Below are 24,755 nucleotides of genomic sequence, written 5' to 3'. Positions count from 1 at the left end.
TATCCAATGATTTTGTGTGGGGGTGGGGGGGTCATGAGGCTTGAACAGCCTGGGCGCTGTCCCTCAGCTCTTCAGCTCAAGGCTACTGCCCTACCCCTGAGCCTGGGCATTGTCCCTGAGCTCTTCAGCGCAAGGCTACCACCCTACCCTTGAGCCAAGCCCAAGTTCCAGTTTTCTAGAGGTTAATTGGAGGTAAGAATCTCAGGTCTTTTTGTGTCCAGGCTGGCTTTGAACCTTGATCCTCAGATCTCAGCCTCCTGAGTAACCAGGGTTACAGGCGTGAACCACCGAGCCCAGCTCCAATGATGTTTTAAGTTATGTAACTCTCCCCTGGAGATACTATTCACCCCTGCAAAATTCACCCCAAGCAGTGTCCTCCCATAGGACCCCTCCTTCCTAGTGGGAACTCATCTTTTTCTTCAATAAATCTGTTTTACTTCTCCCTCTGTGTCTATGCACTCATAACATCAAGACCATGGAGGCAAAGGACCCAATCCAAGTATTGCCCTTTCTCAGGAGCATGGGGACCTTGAGTTTTCTTTTTTTTTTTTTCTTCCCTGTGGGTCACAGGGCTTGAACTCAGCCTGAGCACTGTCCCTGAGCTCTTCAGCTCAAGACTACCACCCTACCCTTGAGTCATAATCCTTTCTCTAGTGATTAACTGGAGATAAGAGTCTCTCAGTCTTTAGTGCCCAGGCTGGCTTTGAACCGCAATCCTCAGATCTCAGCCTCCTGAGTAGCTAGGATTACTGTCATGGGCCGCCTTGCCCAGCTATGAACCTTGAGTTATCTAGACAAGTGATCCACCACTCATCCACATGTCCAGGCCTCCCTGATCTTCTATGTTGCACCATCTTGAGTCCTGATAGTCACTCAGGAAGCCATATCCTACACCATACAGTTCAGTGCCTTATTCAAACGTCTCACTTTTGGGAGACCTAATGTGAGTATGAGGCCCATCAGATGAAAGAAGTGGAAGACGTGGAAGACAGTTCTAACAAGGTGGACTTGGATGTTCTAGTGTCCAAGGAAAGAATGCTTCTGTGAGGAATTACTTACCATGACAGATGGAAACATTCCCACTATCCTCCAGACAAATTTGGGTTCTTTGTGCTACTGAACAAATGGGCAAAGAAAATGAAAATTATATTGGCCAAGTAACTTATCCTGACTAGGGTGAATTAGGAAAATTGTAGTTGCTATTACTAGATCATAACAAATAGGACTATGCTATTAGGATTCTTTCAGGTCTCTGGTGTACTAGCCCAGTTATTATCCTGATCCATTATACAAGTCCTTGTTTTTCTATATCTGGCTCCATCTTGGCAAAGAGTGCCTTTATTAATTCCACAAATGTTTGATTGTCATCCATTTCTTTCTTACTGGGACCCTATTGGCTATGCTAGGTACCAGCCATGAACAAAACAGGGATTAAAAAACTTGCTCTCATGGGACAAACAAATGAAGAAAGCCAACATAAGCCAAGAAAAAAAAAAACTGAAGGGACAAAGGATGAACAAATACATCAATGGTACTCACTGAACACTATGTTGAAACTGAACTACACAACTTGCAGTGGGCATAAGAGAGGAAAAGCGAGAGAGGAGGGAAGGGCTTGACATTTTCCAAAAAGAAATGTACTCTTTACCTGACTTATGTAACTGTAACCCTTCAGTACACCACCTTTATCATAATAATAAAAACTTTAAATAAGCATGAGGATAAGAAGTGTGTGGGAAGAGGTGAGAGAATACAAGAGGCTACTACAAGAAGATTTCAGCCTGCTCCATAGCTTGCACCTGTTACAGAGCTGAGCCTTATCTAGCTCTGGGCTGGTCACAACTACCAGCATTGGGGCCAGTAAGTTAGTAGGCCACAGTAGCACACTACAGAAGGAATATATTACCTACCAAATTTAGAAGCCCACTAAGCATTGTGTTTTTCAAGGAGAGGACTAAACTGTAGGAGCCAGATGAAACAACATATATATGAAAAAACAATGGGCTATTTCAAAGTGCTGTGTAACTGTTAGACCCCTAGAAGGTCCACTGAGGTAGAAAGCTCTTGAATTTTGTCAGTTATTTTTTACCCTCACACACAAAAAGGTCTTAATTCTACTTCTACAGCAGTTGCTACATCTTGCTCGCTGGTCTAATCAGCTTAATATCATCAATGCAATGGATTAGTGTGATGTCTTGTGGAAAGGTCAGCACAGATTATGACAGTCTAAATTATGACAGAGTTGTCACTGTCCTGAGGCAGGAAGGACAGTGAGCTGAGCTGACCTTAGTGAGTTGACATTGAATCTGAAAGCAAACTTCTTTAGTTGGTCTATGATAATAAGTTTTAAGGGAAAGTACTTATCAGGCCTATTGTTGAATACCAGGTACGTTAATAAACTCAAGCATCTGGAAATGGTAATTGACATCGCTCTAGTCTGTGCCAGTTTCTAGCTGTATCATCCTATTAATTGTAGACCTGGGAAAATCATCATAGGATGCATTCAGGAATTTCACTCACAGCTGAGCCAAAACTGTCCTCTACAAGTCTACTGGCTACAAACTGCCAGTAGATGTTTTAGGCCTACTAGAATTGGTATCAACTCACTGTCCAGCATCCCAAAGAACATCTTATTTCCATTTCCTTACTGCGTCGTTATACAAGAGCCATATATCCCTTGAAGAAAAACAGGAAACCATTAGTTTGAATAATGACACATGTTGCCAAAAGGTTCACATGTTGAAAGAGTGGTCCCTAGTGCAGCAGCGTCTAGGGGCTTTGGGAAGTGATTGGATCATAAGAGCTCTGACCTCATCAATAGATGTATCCACTTGTGGATATATAACTTCATGATCTGAAAGTGGTGGGAACTTTTGGAAATGAGGTTGAATTGGAATAAGTAGTGACAACTTGCCTTAGAAAGAACATTACCTTGGGCTGGGAATGTGGCTTAGTGGTAGAGTGCTTGACTAGCACACATGAAGCCCTGGGTTCTATTCCTCAGTACCACACACACCGAAAGAGCTGGAAGTGGTGCTGTGACTCAAGTGATAAGAGCACTAGCCTTGATCGAAAGAAGCTCTGGGACAGTGCCCAGACCCTGAGTTCAAACCCCAGGATTGGCAAAAAAAAGTTACCTTGACCCCACCTTTCTGGCTACTAAGGTATGAATGGGTTCCATCAAGTCTCTAATGCGGTGCTGTGCCTCATCTCAGACCCAAAGCAATGGAGCCAGCGGAGCATGGACAGAAACCTGAAACGGAGAGCCCAAATAAATCCCTATTTCTTCATACTTTCTCTGAGGCATTTGCCATAGAAACAGGGACCAGTCTCCCTCATTTGAGGTCTATAAAAACTACTCACATCTGGGAAGTTGTTTGCATACCATAAATCATTTTGATGATTTCAAAAAGTGATTTAGGAGTGGCAGGGGAGCTCAATTAAACTGGCTGGCTTTTTGTTTTTAATTTAAATTGTCAAGCCTACCAGCCCATCATGAATTACTCTTAAAACATTTTACATTGAGGGGCTAATTTAAAACAAAACCTTTGCTGAGACATGAAAATGTGAATTAGTGGGTTATTGCCAAAGGTTTTGTTTTTTTGGTTTTGTTTTTGCAGTTCTAGGGTTTGAACTCGTGGCCTAGATACTCACTGTCCCTGAGCTTTTAGGCTCAAGTGCAACACTCGAACCCTTGAGCAACAGATCATTTTCAGCCTTTTGGTGGTTAACTGAAGATAAGAATCTGACTTTCGGTCCCTGGGCTGGCTTCAAACCTCAATCCTTAGATCACAGCCTCCAGAGCAGCTAGGATTACAGGCATGAGCCACTTGGTGCCTGGCTTGCCAAAGGTTTTGTGAATGGGACTGTGGTCTTCATCAGTAAACAGTAGATTTCTTTTTTTTTGCCAGTCCTGGCCTTGAGCTCAGGGTCTGAGCACTGTCCTTGGACTTTCTAAGGCTAGAGCTCTACCACTTGAGCCTCAGCACCACTCCTGGCTTTTTTTTTTATGGATGTGGTTCTGAGGAATTGAACCCAGGTCTTCGTGCATGCTAGGCAAGCACTCTACCACTAGACCAAACTCCCAGTCCCTAAACAGTAGATTTCTAAAAATCAAGCCCACGGTCTCATGAAGCAAGTAGCTACACTATGAGTAAATTGAATTCTCACTCTTCTTAGTTGTCCACTGTTCTAGGAAAGGTATGATTAGAAGATGAAGAAAATGGAAAGGGGCTATATAGGATCCCAAAAAAAACAGGGAAACAGAGCCCTTAAATTTTACCCTTTTGCAGGGGGAGAGGTGATACTATCCAAAAAGAAACAACTTATGTAACTGTAACCCCTCTACATATCACCTTTCTAATAATTTTTTTAATTTATATTTTTCTTGCCTGTAGAAATAGCCCTACCTTTAAAGTTAGAAGAACTTACAACCATCTCCCCAGAGGTACTTCCTGCAAGAACCTATCGATTTTCTTAGGACTTAGCCCTGTCACCCTGCTTTGCATCTGATCTGAGACTAGATCCACGTTCTAGAAGGCACCAAAGGCTAAGAAATGTCCTGATTCACAGAAGGACACACCAGAACTTCACGATTTTTCCAACTCATACACAAGTCTATGGAATATACGTATAGATTTTAAGAGTGTAAGAACAGAGTTGAGTCAGATCAAAATTTTATTATGGGAATAGATTTTAGGATAGGAGGAAATAGCTGAATCAAATATATTGATTATAGGGCCCCCTAAGCAGAGAGTTCAATCTTTGAGGAGTTAGAAAAGCTTAACAAGGGGCCGGGAATTTTGCCTAGTGGTTAAAGTGCTTGCCTAGCATGCATGAAGACCCGGGTTCGATTCCTCGGTACCACATACATAGAAAAAAGCCAGGAAGTGGTGCTGAGGCTCAAGTGGTAGAGCTCTAGCCTTGAGAAAGTCCAAGGACAGTGCTCAGGCCCTGAGCTCAAGCCCAGGACTGACAAAAAAAAAAAAAAAAAAAAAAAAAAAAAAAAGGCTTAACAATTTAATAGGCATGAACATAGCCTACAATAAATAATGCCAGGATGGCCTTGTGATACCTAGGAAGGAATCTAGCAGCTTAAAAACACAGTAGAATTTACTCGTTTATCATGTTAGGTTCACTCACCTTGGGAAGGTCCAGAGGGCACACCTTTCACCATTGTATAATGACTTATCTCAATGAGGGACAACACATAGCAAAGTGACCCCATAAGAATATAGTGGAGCTGGGAGCAGTGGCTCACATCTGTAATCTTAGCTACTTGGGAGGCTGAGATCTGAGGATCATGGTTCAAAATCAGCCAGAGCAATACAAAGCCAAAAAAGCTGTGAGACTCCTATCTCCAATTAATCACTAGAAAACAGGAAGTGGGGCTATGGCTCCAGGGCAGTAGCCTTCAGCTAAAGAGCTCAGGGACAGTGCCCAAGTCAGAGTTCAAACCCTATGACTCTCCCCCCACAAAAAAAAAAGAATATAGCGGGGCTGGGGCCCAGAGCATGGTCTAGTGGTAGAGTGCTTGTCTAGCATGCACAAAGCCCTGGGGTTCAATTCCTTGTCACCACATACACAGAAAAAGCCGGAAGTGGTACTTTGGCTCAAGGGTAGAGTACTAGCCTTGAGAAAGCTCAAGGACAGTGCCCAGACCCTGAGTTCAAGCCTCAGGACTGGCAGGAAGGCAGGGGATGGGGGGACAACAAAAGAAATATAGTGGGACTAACTTCCTCCTCACTAGTAATATCACAGCTGCTGCAATGTCACAATGCAAAGCATTATTCACATTTGTAATTCTGGTGTTAACAACTGGTATTGCCAGTTGTGTAAAAGTGTGACATACACCATACATGCTCCTTGATGTACAATGCTTTTAGTCACTATTTTAGAATATACACCTTAGAATATACACCTATATATCTACCGACGCATTTTACTGTTAAACAGAATTATTTGAACAGCAACTTCATATATTTTGTTTACCTCGTCTCCTTTTCCCTTTGCTTAATCGTGTGTTCTATCCATCACAGTCCAAGAACAATTTTACTGTTAAACAGAATTATTTGAATAGCAACTTCACATATTTTGTTTACCTCGTCTCCTTTTCCCTTTGCTTAATCGTGTGTTCTATCCATCACAGTCCAAGAATAATAATTCCATCATAGTCCCAAGAACAATAATGCCACGTGTGCACACACATGCATGCATGCATGCACTCACACATACACAGGATAGATAGATAGATAGATAGATAGATAGATAGATAGATAGATATAGATATCAAACACACTCTATGATGTTCATACAATGAAGTCATCTAACAGCACATTTCTTTGGACATATTCCTGCCATTAAGTGACACATAACTAAATTTGTGAAAGGTCCCCAAATTTACGACATGAATAGTACCTAAGGGATGACTACCGTATAAAATTCTTGTTTAGGGAAACATGACTTCTACATGAGCCCCATTCCTTTGAGCAAAAGGGTAAAAATTTTTCATACCAATTTATGCCAAAGCAAACAGAAAGAATGAGAATGACACTTCTATTTATTTATTCTGTCATTTTAATGTAAGATTGAAACAAGACTATTACAACAACATTTGAGGATCCACAGAGAACTGCATGCTTTTACTATGAAAAGACCTTTGGGAAAGCATTAGTATTTTACCTCTGGGAATATGGGGGGTTTCAAGCATTTTTGTAAGCACACAATTATTCAAAACAACCTTCACATGCATAGTTTCTACCTTTTCCTATAAAAGGTAATACTCACCAAAAGCTTACCACCCTAGGACTCAAATTCAAGATCACAAAAGTGATCTGAAGCCATAAATTAGCATACATAATTAGTAGTACAAAGCTTGGTTTAAATGTTCAAAGAACAGCAAACACCAAATAAGGTGATACCAAATAGAATATTATTTCTCTGAGGTAAAACCAGCTAAGTTAATTCTCTGTTCCTATCAGCACAGCTCCTTCATGCTCAATGTGTGCTACAGCATCACAGGGAAGAAACAGTACATTTCCAGCATTCCACAGTAATCACAGCTTTCCACAACTACAGTATACACCTACCACACAGTACATAAGCGCTTTGTCACATATATCACTCTTAGCCACAGATAATAGCATACAAAAAGCTCTACAGGACAAAAGCCCACAGAACGTTGGGATATTCCCTTTTCCCAGATGTTAGCAGGTAGCACTTTAAAAAGAAAGTGATGAAAAATCAGAAATTCTGCATCCAGTGTTTGACTTCCAACTTTTTACTTTATCGTCTTCTAGTACCACCATATCCTAGAATAAGAGCAAAATCTGTGTTAGTTAAAAGGGCTGGAGGTATGGCTAAAATGGCTACAGTGAGAGTGTTTCCTAGCAAGCAGGAGTCTAAACCTTATTATCAAGAAAGAGAGAAATAATTAGAAATGCATGTTTACTATTAGCAAAGGATGGAGTTGAGGGGAGGAGACAATGAGCCAGTAGGTAGAATACAAAAAGCAATCCAGCACATTAAATTGTCAAGAGTTGGTACATACACTTACTAGGAACCATTTTTAGTCAAAAATCAAAGAGGGTGCACTCTATGGTGGGCTACCATGGAACAACCAACACTCAAAGTCCAAGCCAAAAGGGCAGAGAAACCAAACCTTGCTACTTCTCAAGTCTAGTACGTCAGCAGAAGTGAGGGAAAGGCAGAGACTTTCAGTGACCGGTGAGACTTGGATATCATAATAGAGATGATACAAACAGCCTTGTGCTTCTTCATCAGAGCACAAGTGAACACATGTCTGTTGCTACGCACTGTTGGCCCTCTGTATCTGTGGGCTTCACAAACATGGACTCAACCAATTGCAGTTGGAAATATTCAAGAAAAAATGCCATCTGTAGTGAACACGCATAGCCTTTTTTCTACCATTCTTCCCCTAAATGGTACAGTATAACAACTATTTACACAGTATTTAATTACAGTACATATTATAAGTAATCTAGATTTAAAGTCTATAGAGATTCTAGTGTTATATGGAAATACTATTCCTTTTGGGGGGGGGGCGGGTATTGGAGCTTGAAGTCAGGGCCTCATGGCTGGTACTCTACATTTGAGCCACACCTCTTGCCCTCCTGGTTATATACACTATTTTTTTTTTTTTGCCAGTCCTGGGGCTCACACATTTCAGAATGCTTCACTGCTAAAATTGGTTGTAGCCATGCACAGTGGCTCACGCCTGTAATCCTAGCTATTCAGGAGGCTGAGATCTAAGGATCGAGGTTCAAAGTCAGCCTGGGCACAAAAGGACCTGAGACTCTTATCTCCAACTAACCACAGGAAAACGAAAGTGGGGCTTGGCTCAAGGGTAGGGTGGTAGCCTTGAGCTGAAGAGCTCAGGGATAGTGCGCAGGCCTAGTTCAAGCCCCACAACCCACAAAAAAAAAAAAAAAATATTCACTTTTAAACAATTTAAATATATTGATTTCAAGAATTATTCATGGCTCTACAGTTTCTTTTGCCTGAAGAAGATATCTTAACCCATATTAGTCTAGAAATTCCTCTTTATCTAACACCTGTCATTTTCTGCTGGTTAGTTATCAGTTTTTTATTTGTTTTTTTGGGGGGGAGGGTTGGTTGTTTTTTGGTTGTTTGTTTGATGCCAGTCCTGGGGCTTGAGCACTATCCTTGGGCATTCTCAAGGCTAGAGCCTACTACTTGAGGCCACAGCACCACTTCAGCTTTTTCTATATATGTGGTACCAAGTAATCGAACCCAGGTTTTTGTGCATGCTAGGCAAGCACTCTACCACTAGGCCACGCTCCCTGCCTATATTGTTTTTATATCATATCTTTGTGGGATTGTTTATTTGGGGGGGCATGCCTGGGTGCTGTCCCTAAGTCCTTCAGCTCAAGACTAACCCTCTACCACTTGAGCCACAGCGTCACTTCCTGGTTTTGGAGGGGAGAAGGTTGGCTTTGTTTTTATTTTTCACAAAATAGTCTGTCTAGTCTTTGTAGAAAACACTATAATCACACTTTTCACAATTACTTGATGCATAAATCAAATTTTTTTAATTTTCCTGAATTTAAAAAGTTCAAGCTTAATACTTTTATAAATTCTAGTTTAAGACTAGGAGTCTCCCAGACCTAAAAGCCAGGAAGATTTAAATGAAAAATCTGGTTAGTGGTGGGCTGAGTCCAAGTCAACTCCACTGGCTTATTATTCTTCACTTTTTGTAACACTTGAGGACTATACCCAGGGCCTCATGCAGAAAAGGACTCTACCACTGGAGCCACACCTCTTGTCCTGCACTAGATTTCTGAAAAATGTTTAGAACAGAAGGAAAGAATGAATCTGAAATACCCTTTAATCTTGGTTAACTGTGTACCTACCAAGTAAAGTCATAAGTGCTAAGTATATAGCCGTCTCTTTAAGTTCCAAAACAAGTTGGCTGCCACATGTCAGGAACACGTGCACCTCTGCTCTTACCTGAAGCAGATCTGGTTTTTGTCTCGGGATGCGAACATGCCGAATAGCTCCCAGAGCCTCCACCAAGTGGTGAGTAAGCACGACTATTCCACGTGCTGGAGTACGAAGGAGGATAAGATGGGTAGTACCATGAGTCTGAAAAGGGTGTTGCTGCTCTTTAAAGACACAAAAGTGGGTTAGGTGTCTCTCTCGGGACGATAATTTTTAATTGCCTTGCTGTTTCTAAACTATGAGAAAAAAAAAGTATTGTTTCATGAATTCTCCAGCGCATCAGGATTAACATAAGGTAAGTTGTGTTTTGTATCTGCCATTGTTATAGTCATTGCTATGAGGGAAGAAAGTAAAGTGAAGGTTCCTTCTTAATTTGCAAGTAAAATCTAAACTGCCAACAACATTCAAAACACTCCAAACTCTGGCCCCAGCCTATGTCCAGGGTTACATCGTTCTTCCTCCTCCTACCAAACCTCCTACCCTCCTACCCTAACTGATCCTTCCCCAAATATGTCCTTCTCTGACTTCTCATTTTCTCAGATGTCTATAATGATGACTGATATACAAAGTAACACAACGAAGGCAAATGATGCAGTTTTAACTAAAGAGCTTGTGACATGCCTTACCCATCCAAAGAATCAAATTTCCTTTACAAAATCAAATGCAGTGGAAACTAGTGAGCAAAACAAGGAAACCTCAAAGGAAATGTTGTACAAAGTAAATGTAAAGCTTACCGATTGCTGCCAAACAAATATCCTAGTATTCCTCCGGTTCCCAGGCCAGTCCAGAACCCTGGTCCTGAATTTTCATATCCTGCAAAGGCACTTCCAAACCCAGATGCTGCACCTCGGCCAGTATTGTGAGGTCCTTAAAATAAAAATATTAACACTAGGTATTCCCACTTCAACACAACCTTTATAGCTAACATTGGCATTTCAGTTGTCTCATGTGTATAGCACTACCTACTAATAACATTCAGCTCTCAGGTTATAAACAAGTTTATTCAAAATGAGATTGTGAACTATCAGTTTATAATTCTGAAACACATTTTCCTCAGAAACGGAGAAAGAGGGATGTATCCTGGAATTATGGTCGAAAGTCTTTACATCTCCCCTGATCAAGATCAGCTACTAAGAGATGGCCCCACTTTTGGAGGTTACTTCCTTCCTGCATGGTAAACATCTTTAGGACTCCAGGTGAGAGCCTATACCTAAGTCCCTAATGGAGAAAGGGAGCCAGCCAGATATTTATGTTTCAGTTGTCAAGTTAAATCTTAAAAAAGCCAGGCACCATGGCTCACACCTATAATCCTAGCTACTCAGGAGACTGAGATTTGAGGATCAAGGATCAAAGCCAGCTCAGCCACCAACCCCCCCCCAAAAAAAATTTTTAAAAATAAAATAAAAACAAATATCAAATATCTTTTTTTTTTTATTTTTTTTTTTGTCAAAGGGCTTGAACTCTGGGCCTGGGTACTGTACCTGAGCTCTTCAGCTCAAGGCTACTGCCCTACCCCTAGAGCCACAGGGCTACTTTCAGTTTTCTGGTGGTAAATTGGAGATAAGTCCCATAGACTTTCCTGCCCAGCTGGATTTGAACTGTGATCCTCAGATCTCAGCCTCCTGAGTAGCTAAGATTACAGAACCCAGCTCAAAAAAGTTTCTTCTGCTATACACACACATATACAATACATACACAACCTATACAAGGAAGCATGCTAATCTTACATGGATGACACAGCAAACCTGTATGCATATACAAATTCATGTATCCATCACCCACATCAATTTACCATTTCAGCACCTAGAAGGCTTATAGGAATTCCCCACCTTTATCCAGATAAGCACTTTTATCACTATACCTGATTCCAGTCATTCCTGAGCTTTTAATAAACAGGATCATACAGAAATATGCTTATGACAGTCAACTCTACTGCTGCATTTTTTTTTTTTGCCAGTCCTAGGGTTTGAACTCAGGGCTTGAGCACTGTTCTTGAGCTTTCTCAAGGCTAGTGCTCTACCACTTGAGCCATAACACCACTTCCAGCTCTTTCTGTGTATGTGGTACCAAGGAATCGAATCCAGGGCTTCATGCATGCTAGGCAAGCATTCTGCCACACTCACAGTCCACTACTGCTGCATATTATCAACAAGTTTTCCATACTTCATACAGCTGTCACAATTTACCCTATTCAGATACTTACTCTATTTCTCAGTTGAGGCTACTGTGAACAAAACTGGTTAGGAACATTTTTGTGCACAGTTTTTGAGCACAGTAAGAGTACTTCCCTAAAGACAGTAATATTGGCCATCTGGGTATGATTTTATTACATCGTAGCTCTTTACTTCTCCTGCCCATTTTTACAATGGGATTTTTTTCCCTGAAATTTATGGGATATCTTCATATATTCCAGAGAGAAGTATTTTGCTGGAATTAAAATTTACAAATAGGGTCTCTTAAAATGTGGCTACCTTTTTACTCATTTAATAGTGTCTTCTGATGAACAGAAGTTCTTAATTTAAATAAAATATAATTTATCCATGTTTCCTTTTATGACTAATATTTTTGTGTTTTGTTTAAGAAATCTTTGGCTGGAGCTGGGGGTGGTGGTTCAAGTCAGGAATCCTAGCTACTCAGGAGGCTAAGATGTGAGGATCATGGTTCAAAACCAGCCCTGGCACTAAGAATGTGAGACTTATCTCCAGTTAACCTCTAGAAAATAGAAAATGGGATTGAGGCTCCAGGCGTAAGGCAGTAGCCTTGATCTAAAGGACAGCAGCCAGGCCCAGAGTTCAAGCCCCATGATCCACCAAAAAAATTAAAAAAAAAAAATTGGTTGAACACTAGTGGCTCACACTTATAATCCTAGCTACTAGGCTAAGATCTGAGGATCACAGTTCAAAGCGAGCATGGGTAGGAAAGCCCAGGAGACTCTTATCTCCAATTAAACACCAAAAAGTTGAAAGTAGAGCTGTGGCTCAATTGGTAGAGCACTAGTCTTGAGCAAAAGAAACTTAAGGATAGTGCCTAGATGGAGATCAAGCCCTAGGGTCAGCACAAAAAAAGAAACGTTTGCCCAAAGTAAATTTATTTTCTTCTGGTAGCACATGTATTACCCTTTATAAGACCCATAATACTTAATGAATTGATGTTATCTAGTTGTCCTGATGGTGATAATTTACTACTTAATTAAACACCATTAAGCTAGTAATCACAATGAATGTATGCAAAGAACTAGAATAGAAGTAAAAGAAACTGAAAGATAAGACCAAAAGAAACTAAAAAAGACTTTAGTTACCCAGTGCAATCATTCTCTATTTCAGACTAGCACAAGAATCATGACTTCATGTCTGCCACTGAAGAAAACCTACCTGTAAACTCAGTCTTAAAGCCTGGAGGAGGGGCTCCTGCGGAGCTGAACCTCTGAGAATGGTGATTATATGGAGGGTACTCAGAATACGGTGGAGGAGAACACTGCCCGTCACTGAGGAACAACTTGTAAACCACAAAGGCAATGGTAAGCAACACCCCAATCGTGATCAGTCCACCAAGGCCACAGGAATCTGCAGAATACCACTTGTAATAATAATCAGAGAACGAAGAACCAGGGTGTTTTCCAGACTCTTTCAGTTTCTTCAGGCCAATGTCTGTATAATCTAAGTTATACTCCAAGCCACAGGAGCCTCTGAGTACGTACTGGTCTTCACTGGACTCGTAGCCTTCACAGCTTACTACCGTTTTCCCAAATTTGTATGCAACATCTAAATCAGTCTTGCATTCCCACTGTGGAAAAAAGAAAAAAGAAGTAGGTACATAACAAAAAACTTTTGGGGAGTGTGGCCTAGTGGTAGAGTGCTTGCCTAGCATGCACCAATACCAGGTATAATTCCTTGGTACCACATACATAGGGGAAAAAAAAGAGGAAGGAAAGAGAGGGAGAGAAAGGGAGAGGGAGAGAGACAGGGAGGGGGGAGAGAAGGGGGGAGGAAGAAAGGGAGAAAGAAAAGACATTTTATTTAACATACATTAGACTGTACATGTCATAAAAGCATAAAATGCAGCCAAGGGCAATAATGAAATTTCAGGACAATGAGTTTTTCAGTTACAGAGGCAAACTGCACATGTCAAAGGTAATCTTGATGTGACTATTGTACTTCCTAAGCTGAGTGAGACATATATGTTACACTTCCTTTTTCTTTTTCTTTTGATGTTACTGGGGTTTGAACTCAGGACCTCCCATTTGAGCCATGCCTCTATCCTTTTTTTGCTTTAGTTATTTTCCAGCTATGGTCTTATACTTGGCTGGCCTCAGATGAACCTATACCTATACCATGAACCAGGATTACAGAAGTCCACCTTAATGCCCAGCTTTGTATGTGTATGTGTGTGTGTGTGCCAGTTGCATGCCAGTCCTGGAGCTTGAACTCAGGGCCTAAGCACCATCCCTGAGCTTCTTTTGTTCAATGTTAGTACTCTACTACTTGAGCCACAGCACCACTTCTAAATTTTTCTGTTTATGTGGTACTGAGGAATGGAACTCAGGGTTTCATGCACGCAAAGCAAGCACTCTATCATTAAGCCACACTCCCAGCCCCAGAATGTTATCTTTTTTATGTTTCCTTTGCATTTCTCAGATGGTGAACGATATAATTCAGGTTCTTCATCAGATATGATTTGTAAAGTTTTCTCCCATTCTGTGGCCTATACCTTTACTTTCTTGATTGTTCCTTTAAAATCCTAATATCTTGTGTTCTTGTCGCTACTTCACTATTTTTTAATTATTCTATTTGTTGTTGTTATTGTTGGGGGTTTTTTTTGCCAGTCCTGGGGCCATAGTAAGAAAATTCAAATCAATATTTCCAAGCTTTAAAATCATTTCATTTATTTTAAAAAATGTTTCTTCCAGTGGAAAAATGAATGTTTTGGGGGTTTGGTTGGTTTTTGGTCCATCATGGGGCTTGATCTCTCAGCCTGGGGGCTTTCCTTGAGCTCTTCAGCTCAAGGCTAGGGTTCTATTACTTGAGTCACAGATTCACTCCCACATGTTTATTTATTTATACCTGAGATTTTCCAGATGGGCTTCCTCCCAAAATGAATGTCCCAATAAGCAGTTTCTGGACTAAAAATCCCATTTAAACTGTCAAGAAGGACTGAAGCCATGGTAGAGCACAAAAACAAAAGAAAACCTATTATCAACCTAATGGATATATATTACCTGCACATCATAGCCATCCCAGCCTTTGTTCTGACACTGTATGACTTTAGGGATGTAAGAATCACAGCCAGCAGTGCCTCCAACACACTTTAACTGTGGGATTGGATCTAGCCTCCGGGAGGTGGTGTAGCGGTCATAGTGGAGCGTTAGAGCCTTTACATCCCGCAAGAGCATTCTGTCTGAAATAGAACACAGGTGAACCCAGAGTAAATATCTGTTCAACAGAAACAGATTCATCCTCACAGAACTTCAAAGGGAATGGTTTCAAAACAAAGTTTCTTGCCTTTTGAGAAGGATAGAAAGATGAATACCAGTTTCTTAAAACCATCCTTTTAACAATCAGGTCTTTCACATACAATTCAAATGATCAAAGAGTACAAGAGTAAGGACTCAATAACTGTATACTCAAAGCTACGGACGTGGTAATGGAAATACAAACATAACTATATAGACATAAAAACCTATGACTCTATAGACATAATGTTTTATTTCATAAATTGATATGTTTCTATGACATACAAACCCTTAGCCTAATTTTGATTAAGTTCTAAATACTAAGTCCCAGAGATTGTAATTAGAGATTCCCTCCTTGAACACTTGTTTGTTAAACTTGTCATTTAAAATATGATGTAAACATAAGCCATATAATGAATGATTGTTGTTCTTAAGGTACTATGTTATCTCTCATCACTTTTGCTGTCCCTTGGTTATCTCATATTGTTACAGTACCTCACTTTGTTACCTAATATATCGGATATATTTGTATTTGGTTATCTGAAATTGGATAGGGAAGGGGGGAAAACAAGATGAAGGGGGGGAGGGAAATGGGGACCAAGACATTTGAAAGGGTATCAGTGTATTGGAATTAATGCACCATCTATCTGACAAATATCATGTAACCGTTCTATTAATTACAATAAAAAATATATGGAGAAAAAATTCAAATGATCACATCTTTAAGCTCTCCCTTCATTTAAGCTGATGGTTCTTTTTCACATATTCTATATCATTATTGCTAAATTAGAAAAACAAAAGTTCAGGAGCTGGGAGTTTGGCCTAGTGGTAGAATGCTTGCCTAGCATGCATGAAAACCTGGGTTCAATTCCTCAGTACCACATACATAGAAAAAGCCAGACGTGGTGCTGTGGCTCAAGTGGTAGAGCTCTAGCTACTCAGGAGGCTGAGATCTGAGGATCAAGGTTCAAAGCCAGCCTGGGCACAAAAGGACCTGAGACTCATCTCCAGTTAACCTCTAGAAAACGGGAAGTGGGGCTTGGCTCAAGGGTAGGGTGGTAGCCTTGAGCTGAAGAGCTCAGAGACAGTGCTCAGGCTGAGTTCAAGCCCTATGACCCACAAAAAAAGAAAAAGAAACAATGTTAAAGGATCTTTGGAAAAATTAATGTCTACAAAAAGTTAATTTTTTTTAAGAATGCACTCATTGGTATAAAAATACTATCACTAGGATAGTGTGAAATTGGAATGGAAACAGTTAAGGGAACTGAAATAAAACAAAGTCTAAACATAAGTGCAGATATTTGTGAGAATTGGATTAAAAGAAAAATGAGATTGTGTGTGTGTGCTTGTATGGCTTGAACTCAGGGCCTGGTGCTGTCCCTGAGCTTCTTTGTGCTCAAGGCTAGTGCTCTACCACTTCAGCCACAGCACCACTTCCAGTTTATTGGAGATAAAGAGTCTCACTGGGACTTTTCTTCCCAGCCCGGCTTCGAACCATAATCCCTAGATCTCAGCCTCTTGAGTAACTAGGATTACAGGCATGAGCCATCAGTGCCCAGTTTAAAATGAGATTTTTAATTCCGTGAAGAAAAAAAAAATGCCTCCTTTCATAACTGGCACTAACACAGCTAGCCATACAAATATAACAAACCCATCTACAGTATGAGAACATAGGCTTAAAGATCTACAAGTTAAAGAACTATATTAAAATAACATATACTTTTGTAAACCCAAAGTATTTCTTCATACCTATCAAACTGAAACAAACAAAAATGGTATTCAAAGTCAGACTGCATTAATAAACTAAATAACAGGACTGATCACAACTTGAATTTACCCTAATAAGATTGCAATAATGCAAAGAACACTAAATTAGCATCACTAGCTTCTTTTGCATCACCAGCTTCTTTGCTCACTTGTAAAACTAAGATAATATTAATTCTGAAATCTGTTGTGAAACTTAGATATAATTTGCTAAAATTACCTGGCAGAGTATTTGAGGAATAGTAAGTAATTAAGTATGAAGAGTATTAGCAGAAATGTATACCCCTGGGTATCATTATCCTTAACCCACAGCATCTTTCCTCTCTGGAGAGCCTTCAGCTCTAAGAACAAAAGACTCATCTCACATCCATCCCCTCCTAGTTACATCAGTCAAGAGACACATAAGAGTTCCCTCAGCCGCAGATACATACACCAAAATCCACTTGTCCGTCTCAAACTTCAAGGAAAATCAAACACCCCTAAACACAGTTCTCCCATATTCTCCAGCATCTCAGAAAATGGCAAGTCTACACTTTGAGTTGTGCAAGTCAGAAAGTATGGAGTCATCCATGTCTTCTTTCCTTCTCTTAACCCTCACTGAATCAATCAGAATACTGAAACAAGTGAGAAGACAATCCACTCCCTCTCATCGGCTCCACCATCAATCACTCCCCTGGTCTAATCCCTGGGACTTACCTTAGAAGCCATCTTATAACTGGCCTCCCTTCCAACTCTTCCATACTTTTCAAAGAGCAAGCTCAGAAAAGCTTGTACAAATCGAAGTCATATCAAGTTATTTACCCTTCCTTTTTCTTCAGGTTCCTGATGGAATGTCACCTTAACTGTGGCCTCTCTGAGCAAATACAGGCTGACATGCCCTGTCCTCTTTATCATTGTCCACACCACTTTTCATTACATGGTAAGCTATTTATATGTTTGTTTATTGTCTAGTTCACCTCAATAAATATAAGCTCCTTGAGAGCAACACTGTTTTGTTTATAATTAAATTTCCAACAGAATAAGAGTAACCTAAACAATATAAGATCACAGTTAAGGACAAAGGCCTCAACAGCTCAAAAAATTGAATCACTCCAAAACTAATCTCCAAAGAAACAACCATCCCATTAAAAAATGGGCCAAAGACTTAAAGAGAGTCTTCTCTGAAGAAGAAACAAAAATGGCCTATAGACTCATGAAGAAATGCTCAACATCTCTGGTCATAAAAGAAATGCAAATCAAAACAACGCTAAGATTCCACCTCACTCCACTTAGAATGGCCAGGATCAAGAAAACTAATAACAACAGATGCTGGAGGGGATGTGGCCAGGAGGGATCACTACTACACTGTTGGTGGGAGTGCAAACTCGTTCAACCACTATAGAAAGCAGTATGGCAGTTCCTCAAAAGACTAAACATAGAGCTCCCCTATGACCCAGCAATTCTACTACTTGGCATTTACCCAATCATCTAGAAACAAGGGCATACTAAACCCACTAGCACAACAATGTTCATTGCAGCACTATTTACCATAGCAAAGATATGGAACCAACCCAGATGTCCCTCAGTTGATAATTGGATCGACAAGATGTGGTATTTACACACAATGGAATTCTATGCCACCATCAGAAAGAACGACATCACCCCATTTGTAAGGAAATGGAAACACTTAGAAAAAAATCATATTAAGTGAAGTAAGCCAGTCTCAAAGGAACATAGGCCCAACAGTATCCCTCATTTGTCATAATCAGTAGAAACCTCGGGCTCTCTTAGCAGAGATTTACAACAGAACAAAATCTAGAGACATTAGGCCAAATAGTACGACACTAAATGTAAGGAACTCCAGGATAAGGAAACAAAAGCCATATAATGAGTGACTGTTGTCCTTAAAGTACTATGTTATTGCTCATCTCTTTTGCCATCCCTTGGTTATCTCATATTGTCACAATTTTCCACTTTGTTATCTGATATATTTTATATGTGCTTAATTGGTTATTGGATAGGGAAGGGGGGAAATCAAAATAAGCGGGGGTGGGGGGGAAGAGGGGGAGGGAAATGGGGACCATGTCATGAGAAAGGTTATCAATGTTTGTGAAGTTATGCACCTTCTATCTGGTGAATATAATGTAACCCTTCTATTAATTACAATAAAAAAGACTACAGTTGATTAAATAATAATAAACTAGGGATCTGTGGTTCACACTTATAATCCTAGCTACTCAGAAATCTTAAGACCTGAGAACCTTAGTTTGAAACCAATCTGGGCAGACAAATCTATGAGATAATTATCTCCAATTAACCAGCAAAAAACTGGCACTGGATATAGGGCTCAAGTGGCAGAACACCAGCCTTAAGTAAAAAGCCAAGCAAGAACGAGAGGTCCTGTGTTCAAGCCACAATACAAGCATAAAAAAAGAAAACAAAACCTGAAAATTCTCAGGCAATCTCTTTAGAATGCTGTTTGTTTTTTGAGACATACTATTGCTCCGTTAGCTAAGGACAAGTAAACAAAACATGATATCCCAGTAGAGTATCATCATAAAACATTTCCTCAAAGTTGATCTCAAGTCAAGTAGAAACCCAGTTGCTGCTGCAAAGCATTCGAGTGCCTTCTGTTCCAGAACAACAGTTCTACAACAAAGGTAGACTAAGAGCCACCAGGAAGTGGCTTACCATTCATTTAAATGTGGTAGTTTTTGTAGTTCCTCTAATACCTCATATGTAAATTCAACCCACTCACCCCCTATTCTTAACTGATTGAAGGCTCAACTGCTTCATTTTAGGCTTAATACTTCTATTCAAGCCTTTTTTTGGGGGGAAGGGGGGAAGAAGGATGGTGAGGCTTGAACTCAGGGCTTGAGCACTATCCCTGAGCTTTTTCTGCTCAAGGTTAGTGCTCCTAAGCCACAGCTCTACTTCAGTTTTTTTCTAAGATAAGAGTCTCCCAGACTATTTCACCCTCGGGCTAACTTTCTACCCAAAATACTCAGATTTCAACCTCCTGAATAGCCTTTTGTTTTTACCCAGCTTTCTAGGTGTATTTAAGCAAAACAAATCCAACTTGGCTTCTCAGTTTTTAGCAATAAAACATCTATAATAATTGGGTTATTCAGCTAGGCACCAGAGCCTCAAGCCAGTAATCCTAGGTACTCAGGAGGCTCAGACCTAAAAGACAGGTTCCAAGTCAGCTGGGACAGAAAACTCCTTTGAGACTCTATCTCCGATTAACCAGCAAAGAACCAGGCTAGAGACATGGCTTAAGTGGTAGAACGCTATCTGTGACAAGAAAGCCAAGCAAACTAGAGGCCCTGAGTTCCAGCTATGGTTCTATTAAAAAAAAAAAAAAAAAAAAAAGAGCCAGGCACAGTTGCTCATACCTGTAATCCTACCTACTCAGGAGGCTGAGACCTGAGGATCTTGGTTCAAAGCCAGCCTGGGCACTACAAAGTCCATGAGACTCCTATCTCCAACTAATCACCAGAAAACCATAAGTGGCTCAAGTGGTAGAACGCTAGCCTTGAGCTGTAGTGCTCAGGGACAACACCCAGACCCAGAGTTCAAGTCCCACAACCCCCCCCCCCAAATTAGAAATAACAATGTAAACATGTGGAGAAATGGAAAAATGAAATCCTCCTTGTACAACTAATGTAAGCTAATTAAAAAATAGGTTAATCCTGCTTGAAAATAACATGTTACAAGATCTTATGGAAAGAAATTTGTTGAAAAAGATTGCTGCAACTACACAAACTGAACAAGGAAACCTGTTGACTGTGAACATAGTGATAGCAGGAATGAGATAGACTAGAAAATACTGGAAATGTGACAATGAAATCTGCCTATGTATAGCCAATTTAAACTGATTTTTAAAAACAATACTAAAAAACAGGAAAACTAACTTGTTGGTGCTGTGAGTGGTAATTCAAGGCTATAATGCTAGCTACTTAGGAAGTGGAAATGGGAGCTGAGAGGTGTGATCAAAGACAGCCCCAAGTTCATGAGATTCCAATTCAACCAATGGCTGGTCCTAGCAGTGTTCCCCTTTCCTCCCAGCTAAGTGGGAACGCACAAATGAGAATTAGGGTACATGCCAGCCCAGGCAGTGAAAGAAAAGGACTGCTACTAGTGATACAGCTCAGGTGATGGCTATAAGGTTGAGTTCAAACCACAATACCATCAGAAACCTTCTAAAATAAACCTGTTGCTTCAATTTTAAAAACAGGTATGTCGGGACCGGGAGTTTGGCCTAGTGGTAGAGTGCTTGCCTAGCATGTACGAAGACCCGGGTTCGATTCCTCGGTACCACATACATAGAAAAAAGCCAGAAATGGTGCTGGGGCACAAGTGGTAGAGCTCTAACCTTGAGAAAGTCCAAGGACAGTGCTCAGGCCCTGAGCTCAAGCCCACAACTGGCCAAAAAAACAAACAAACAAACAAAAAACACGTATGTCCTAATCTACCAACTACCACATTCTTTCTTCACCTTAACATTGTTACTCTCCAAACCAAAAATGTCACTGAGAGCCTCTTCCTTCAAAGTCATTTGCGTACTGTGGCCTAAAATGAGAGAGGGAAAAAATGGAGCCACTTGAGCTATGCTTCTTGCACCAGTTATCTTTGAAGTAGGATCTAGCTGTATGCCCACAACAGCCTGATCTGCCACCCTGACAGCTGGGGATAGAAGACAGGTGTATGACTGCCCTCAGCCATGTTAGCCTCCCACCGGATCCCCAGATGCCCGCCTCCCGAGTAACTGGGATTACAGGCTGGAGCCACAGCGCGCAGCTGTGCATGGGGAAAGTCAACGGGGAAACGCGGTCGTCATCAAATGCACTCCGCTAGAAGCCAGAGTCGTGCTCACAAAAGCTGAGCGGTCCGTGATTCTAGAAACCAAGCTGGCAGACGTAATTCAGGGCCCCGAGTCCGCCGAGTATGACTCAGGCCGCCAGTGGCGTGACAGCTACAAGCCTAGCAACAGGCGGCCATGCTAACTCACCAGGCGACGACGACATCAGGCAGCCATCACCAACGACGCGCAGGGGAGGGTCCGGGGGGCCAGTGGGACCCAAGGACGAGGGCCGTGACCTGGGAAGCCGGGGGTCCAGAAGAAGGCATAATGGGGACTTCTAGGATCGTCCCGCCCCGCCCACTGCCAGCCTTCCCAGTCGAGGAGCCCAGGCGCTCCGGATGCGGACAGACTGCCGAGCCGACGGAATTGGGGGGGGGGGGGGGTCGGTGTCCTCCGGCCGAGGATGGCAGGACCCGGCTGGCGGGGGACGGGGCCGGCGGAGGACGCCGACAGTACTCACCAGGGTCGTTCCAGCACAATGCGGGGCCCGCGATCAGCAGAAGCAGAAGCAGATCGAAGAGCAGGCAGCGCTCGGCGCCTCCCCGCCCGCCAGCCGCGGCCATGGCGCTGGGTGAAGACGGCGCGCGGCGGCACCAGGCGCTCTGGGGCCCGCGACGGGCTGCGAGGGAGGGGGGGTTCGGCGCGCCGCTGCGCAGCCACAGCGAGAACCTGCGGCTGGGGAGGGATGGTGGTACTGCAGAGCCGCAGCCCTGCGCCAGCCTGACGTCACTGCCGCTGCGGTACGTGAGGGCACCTGAATGGACGCTGCTGGCCCCGCCCCCTGGGGCCGGGGACCTGGCGGGGGCGGGGCCTGGAGGGGGCGGGGCCTGGAGGGGGCGGGGCTCAGACGCCCGGGGGGCCAAGAGGCCTGGGCACCTGCTAGCAGGGACTCCCGGAACCATAAGATGGAAGATCCTAGATGTTTAGTCTGGCTGTTTCCAAAACCTCAATAATATTCCACCCTTTATTTTTATTCAGCTTTGTGCTCAACATCTAGCTTGGCACATCACGAATGTTCTATTTGTGTTTACTAAAAACAGAGAAGACTGCGGGGAAAGGTAACAAGGAAATACATGGTATTATTTCAGAGGTCAACCTTTAAAATGCTTACTTTATACATAGAAGCCGTGAGAAGGAGACAGTGACAAGTCTAGAGGAGACCATATTGCTTGAATAGGGGGAAAAAAAGCTCTTCGAGCTTCATTTCAGGCATTGCTTTAGGTGTGGAGAATGCAGGCAATATCCCCGTACACAGGAAGCTTACATTGAAGTAGCACATTAAGCAGTAAAAATAACAGGTAGCAATAAGTCCTTTGAGGAAAATACAAACGATTTTTTTGGGGGTGATTCATGGGGCTTGTATTAGGCCTGAACGCTGTCCCTGAGCTCTTCAGCTCCAGGCTACCACCTTACTCTTGAGCCAAGTCCCACTTCCTATTTTCTAGAGGTTAATTGGAGATAAGAGTCTCAGGTCCTTTTGTGCCCGGGCTGGCTTTGAACCTTGATCCTCAGATCTCAGACTCCTGAGTAGCTAGGATTACAGGCATGAGCCACTGTGCACGGCTACAACCAATTTTAACAGTGAAGCATTCTGAAATGTGTTGAGATTGGTGCGATGAGGAGGAAGAAAAGAGAGTGATCAAGAGGGATGAGTGTGGTCAAAAAACATTGTATGCTTATATGGACACCAAAATGAAATCCCCTTGATGCAAATTTAAAAAATGTAAGGAAAATAAAATGAGACTGGCCTTCATAGTCAGAGATCGGATGAAAAAGTCCCCTTTGTGATCTGAGGAACGGTAATTCAACTAGCCTTTTATGTGTTACCAGGCGCTGTGCTAAGCATCCCATTTCTATACTACAGTGAATAAAACAAAATTTGGGACATTGAGAGGCAAACAAACCAGCATGACTGCAACAAAATAAATTAGGCGATTAGTGAAACAAGAGGAGAACCTGGGTGAGACTTAAGTCAGACCAAGCCAGGTGAGAATACTGTAGAGATAAGGGAATTCTGTTTTCAGTATTTGAGGTGAATGGTAGACATGTCATGTAGACATTAGATATGCAAATCCCAAGTTCACAACTAAGGTTAATTTGTGGTGATACTGTAAATATGAAAATGGCATGTAAGGCCATGAGAATAGATGTGCTACATGTGGTGGTAGATGACTATAATCCCAGCACTTAGGAGAAAGAGGTAGGAGGACTCCCCCACAGGAAAAAAAATTTGCTTTATTGTTATTATAGAGGTGATGTCCAGAGAGATTACAATTACTTGAGTCAGGTAATGAGTACATTTCCTTTTGTACAATGTCTTCTGTTCCCTCCTCCCATCTCTACACACAAGTTGTATAGTTCACTTTTATCACTGTCCAGTGAGCTCCGCTGCTGTACTTTTTATGTTTTGTTTTGCCAGCCTGGGGCTTGAACTCAGGGTCCAAGCGCTGTTTGGGTTTTCTCAAGGCTCTACCACTTGAGCTACAGCACCACTTCCAGCTTTTTCTGTGTAAGTAGTACCAAGGAATCAAACCCCGAGTCTTCATGAATGCCAGGCAAGCAGTCTACCACTAGGCCAAACTCCCAGCCCCACTGCTGCTGTACTTTTTCACCCTTAAAAAGGCTTTCTTGTTCTAAATATATGTACATATAATTATAAAGGTGATGTATAGGAGGTTTAAAAAGTTTTTTTTTAATGCGATCTTTCCTGGCCTGGAGCACAGCCTAGTGGTAGAGTGCTCACCTAGCATGCAGGAAGCCCTGGGGTCCATTTGTCCATAGCACATACACAGAAAGAGCCAGAAGTGGTGCTGTGGCTCAGGTGAAAGAGCATTAGCCTAGCCTTGAGCAAAAAGGACTGTGCTCAGGCCCTGAGTTTAAGCCCCAGGACTGGCAAAAAAAAAAAAAAAAAATAACCCTGTGATCTTTCCTGAGACCCAACCCATGACCTTGACATGTGAACCTATTACTTTCTACCACTGATCAGGACTGTCCCCAAATCATCCTTGCTTAAGAATGGAATGCCATAGAATAAAACAAGCAAAAGTATTGTGACAACACTTAGGATGAAATCATTTACCTTCCCAGAAATTCTATGATCTTAGCTTTGTGTTGCAATGATACCATAGACTAATTTATGAAGAACAGAGAATTCTTTCCAGTTCTTCCAGTTCTAATGGCTGGGAAGTCCAAGAGCTGCTTTTTGTGAGCACCATCTAC

The 24,755-nt window shown here is 41.8% G+C and overlaps 1 protein-coding gene across 1 annotated transcript; it reads right to left on the bottom strand.

The window, feature by feature from the left end:
- Positions 1-7,087: 7,087 nt before the first annotated feature.
- Saraf (store-operated calcium entry associated regulatory factor) lies at positions 7,088-22,237 on the bottom strand. The gene is made up of 6 exons (XM_090353969.1): positions 21,997-22,237; positions 14,696-14,874; positions 12,852-13,263; positions 10,215-10,347; positions 9,490-9,644; positions 7,088-7,310 (listed from the first exon to the last, which is right to left on the bottom strand). The coding sequence occupies exons 1-6, from the start codon at positions 22,097-22,099 to the stop codon at positions 7,285-7,287; spliced, it is 1,008 nt and encodes a 335-aa protein (XP_090210095.1). The 5' UTR covers positions 22,100-22,237; the 3' UTR covers positions 7,088-7,284.
- Positions 22,238-24,755: the final 2,518 nt, after the last annotated feature.

This window comes from Megascapheus bottae, chromosome 20 (genome assembly GCF_031878675.1).
Source record: "Megascapheus bottae isolate mThoBot1 chromosome 20, mThoBot2.hap1, whole genome shotgun sequence".
Lineage (NCBI taxonomy): Eukaryota > Metazoa > Chordata > Mammalia > Rodentia > Geomyidae > Megascapheus > Megascapheus bottae.
Note: the sequence above shows the minus strand (reverse complement) of the source record. Positions and strands in the feature narration are given on the sequence as shown.

Coding starts and splice junctions, on each gene's coding strand:
- Saraf (XM_090353969.1), bottom strand. CDS start 22,099: ATGGCCGCGGCTGGCGGGCGGGGAGGCGCCGAGCGCTGCCTGCTCTTC. Junction 13,264..14,695: donor GGGATGGCTATGATGTGCAG/GTAATATATATC, acceptor TTTTTTCCACAG/TGGGAATGCAAGACTGATTT. Junction 9,645..10,214: donor TATTTGTTTGGCAGCAATCG/GTAAGCTTTACA, acceptor GTGTCTTTAAAG/AGCAGCAACACCCTTTTCAG.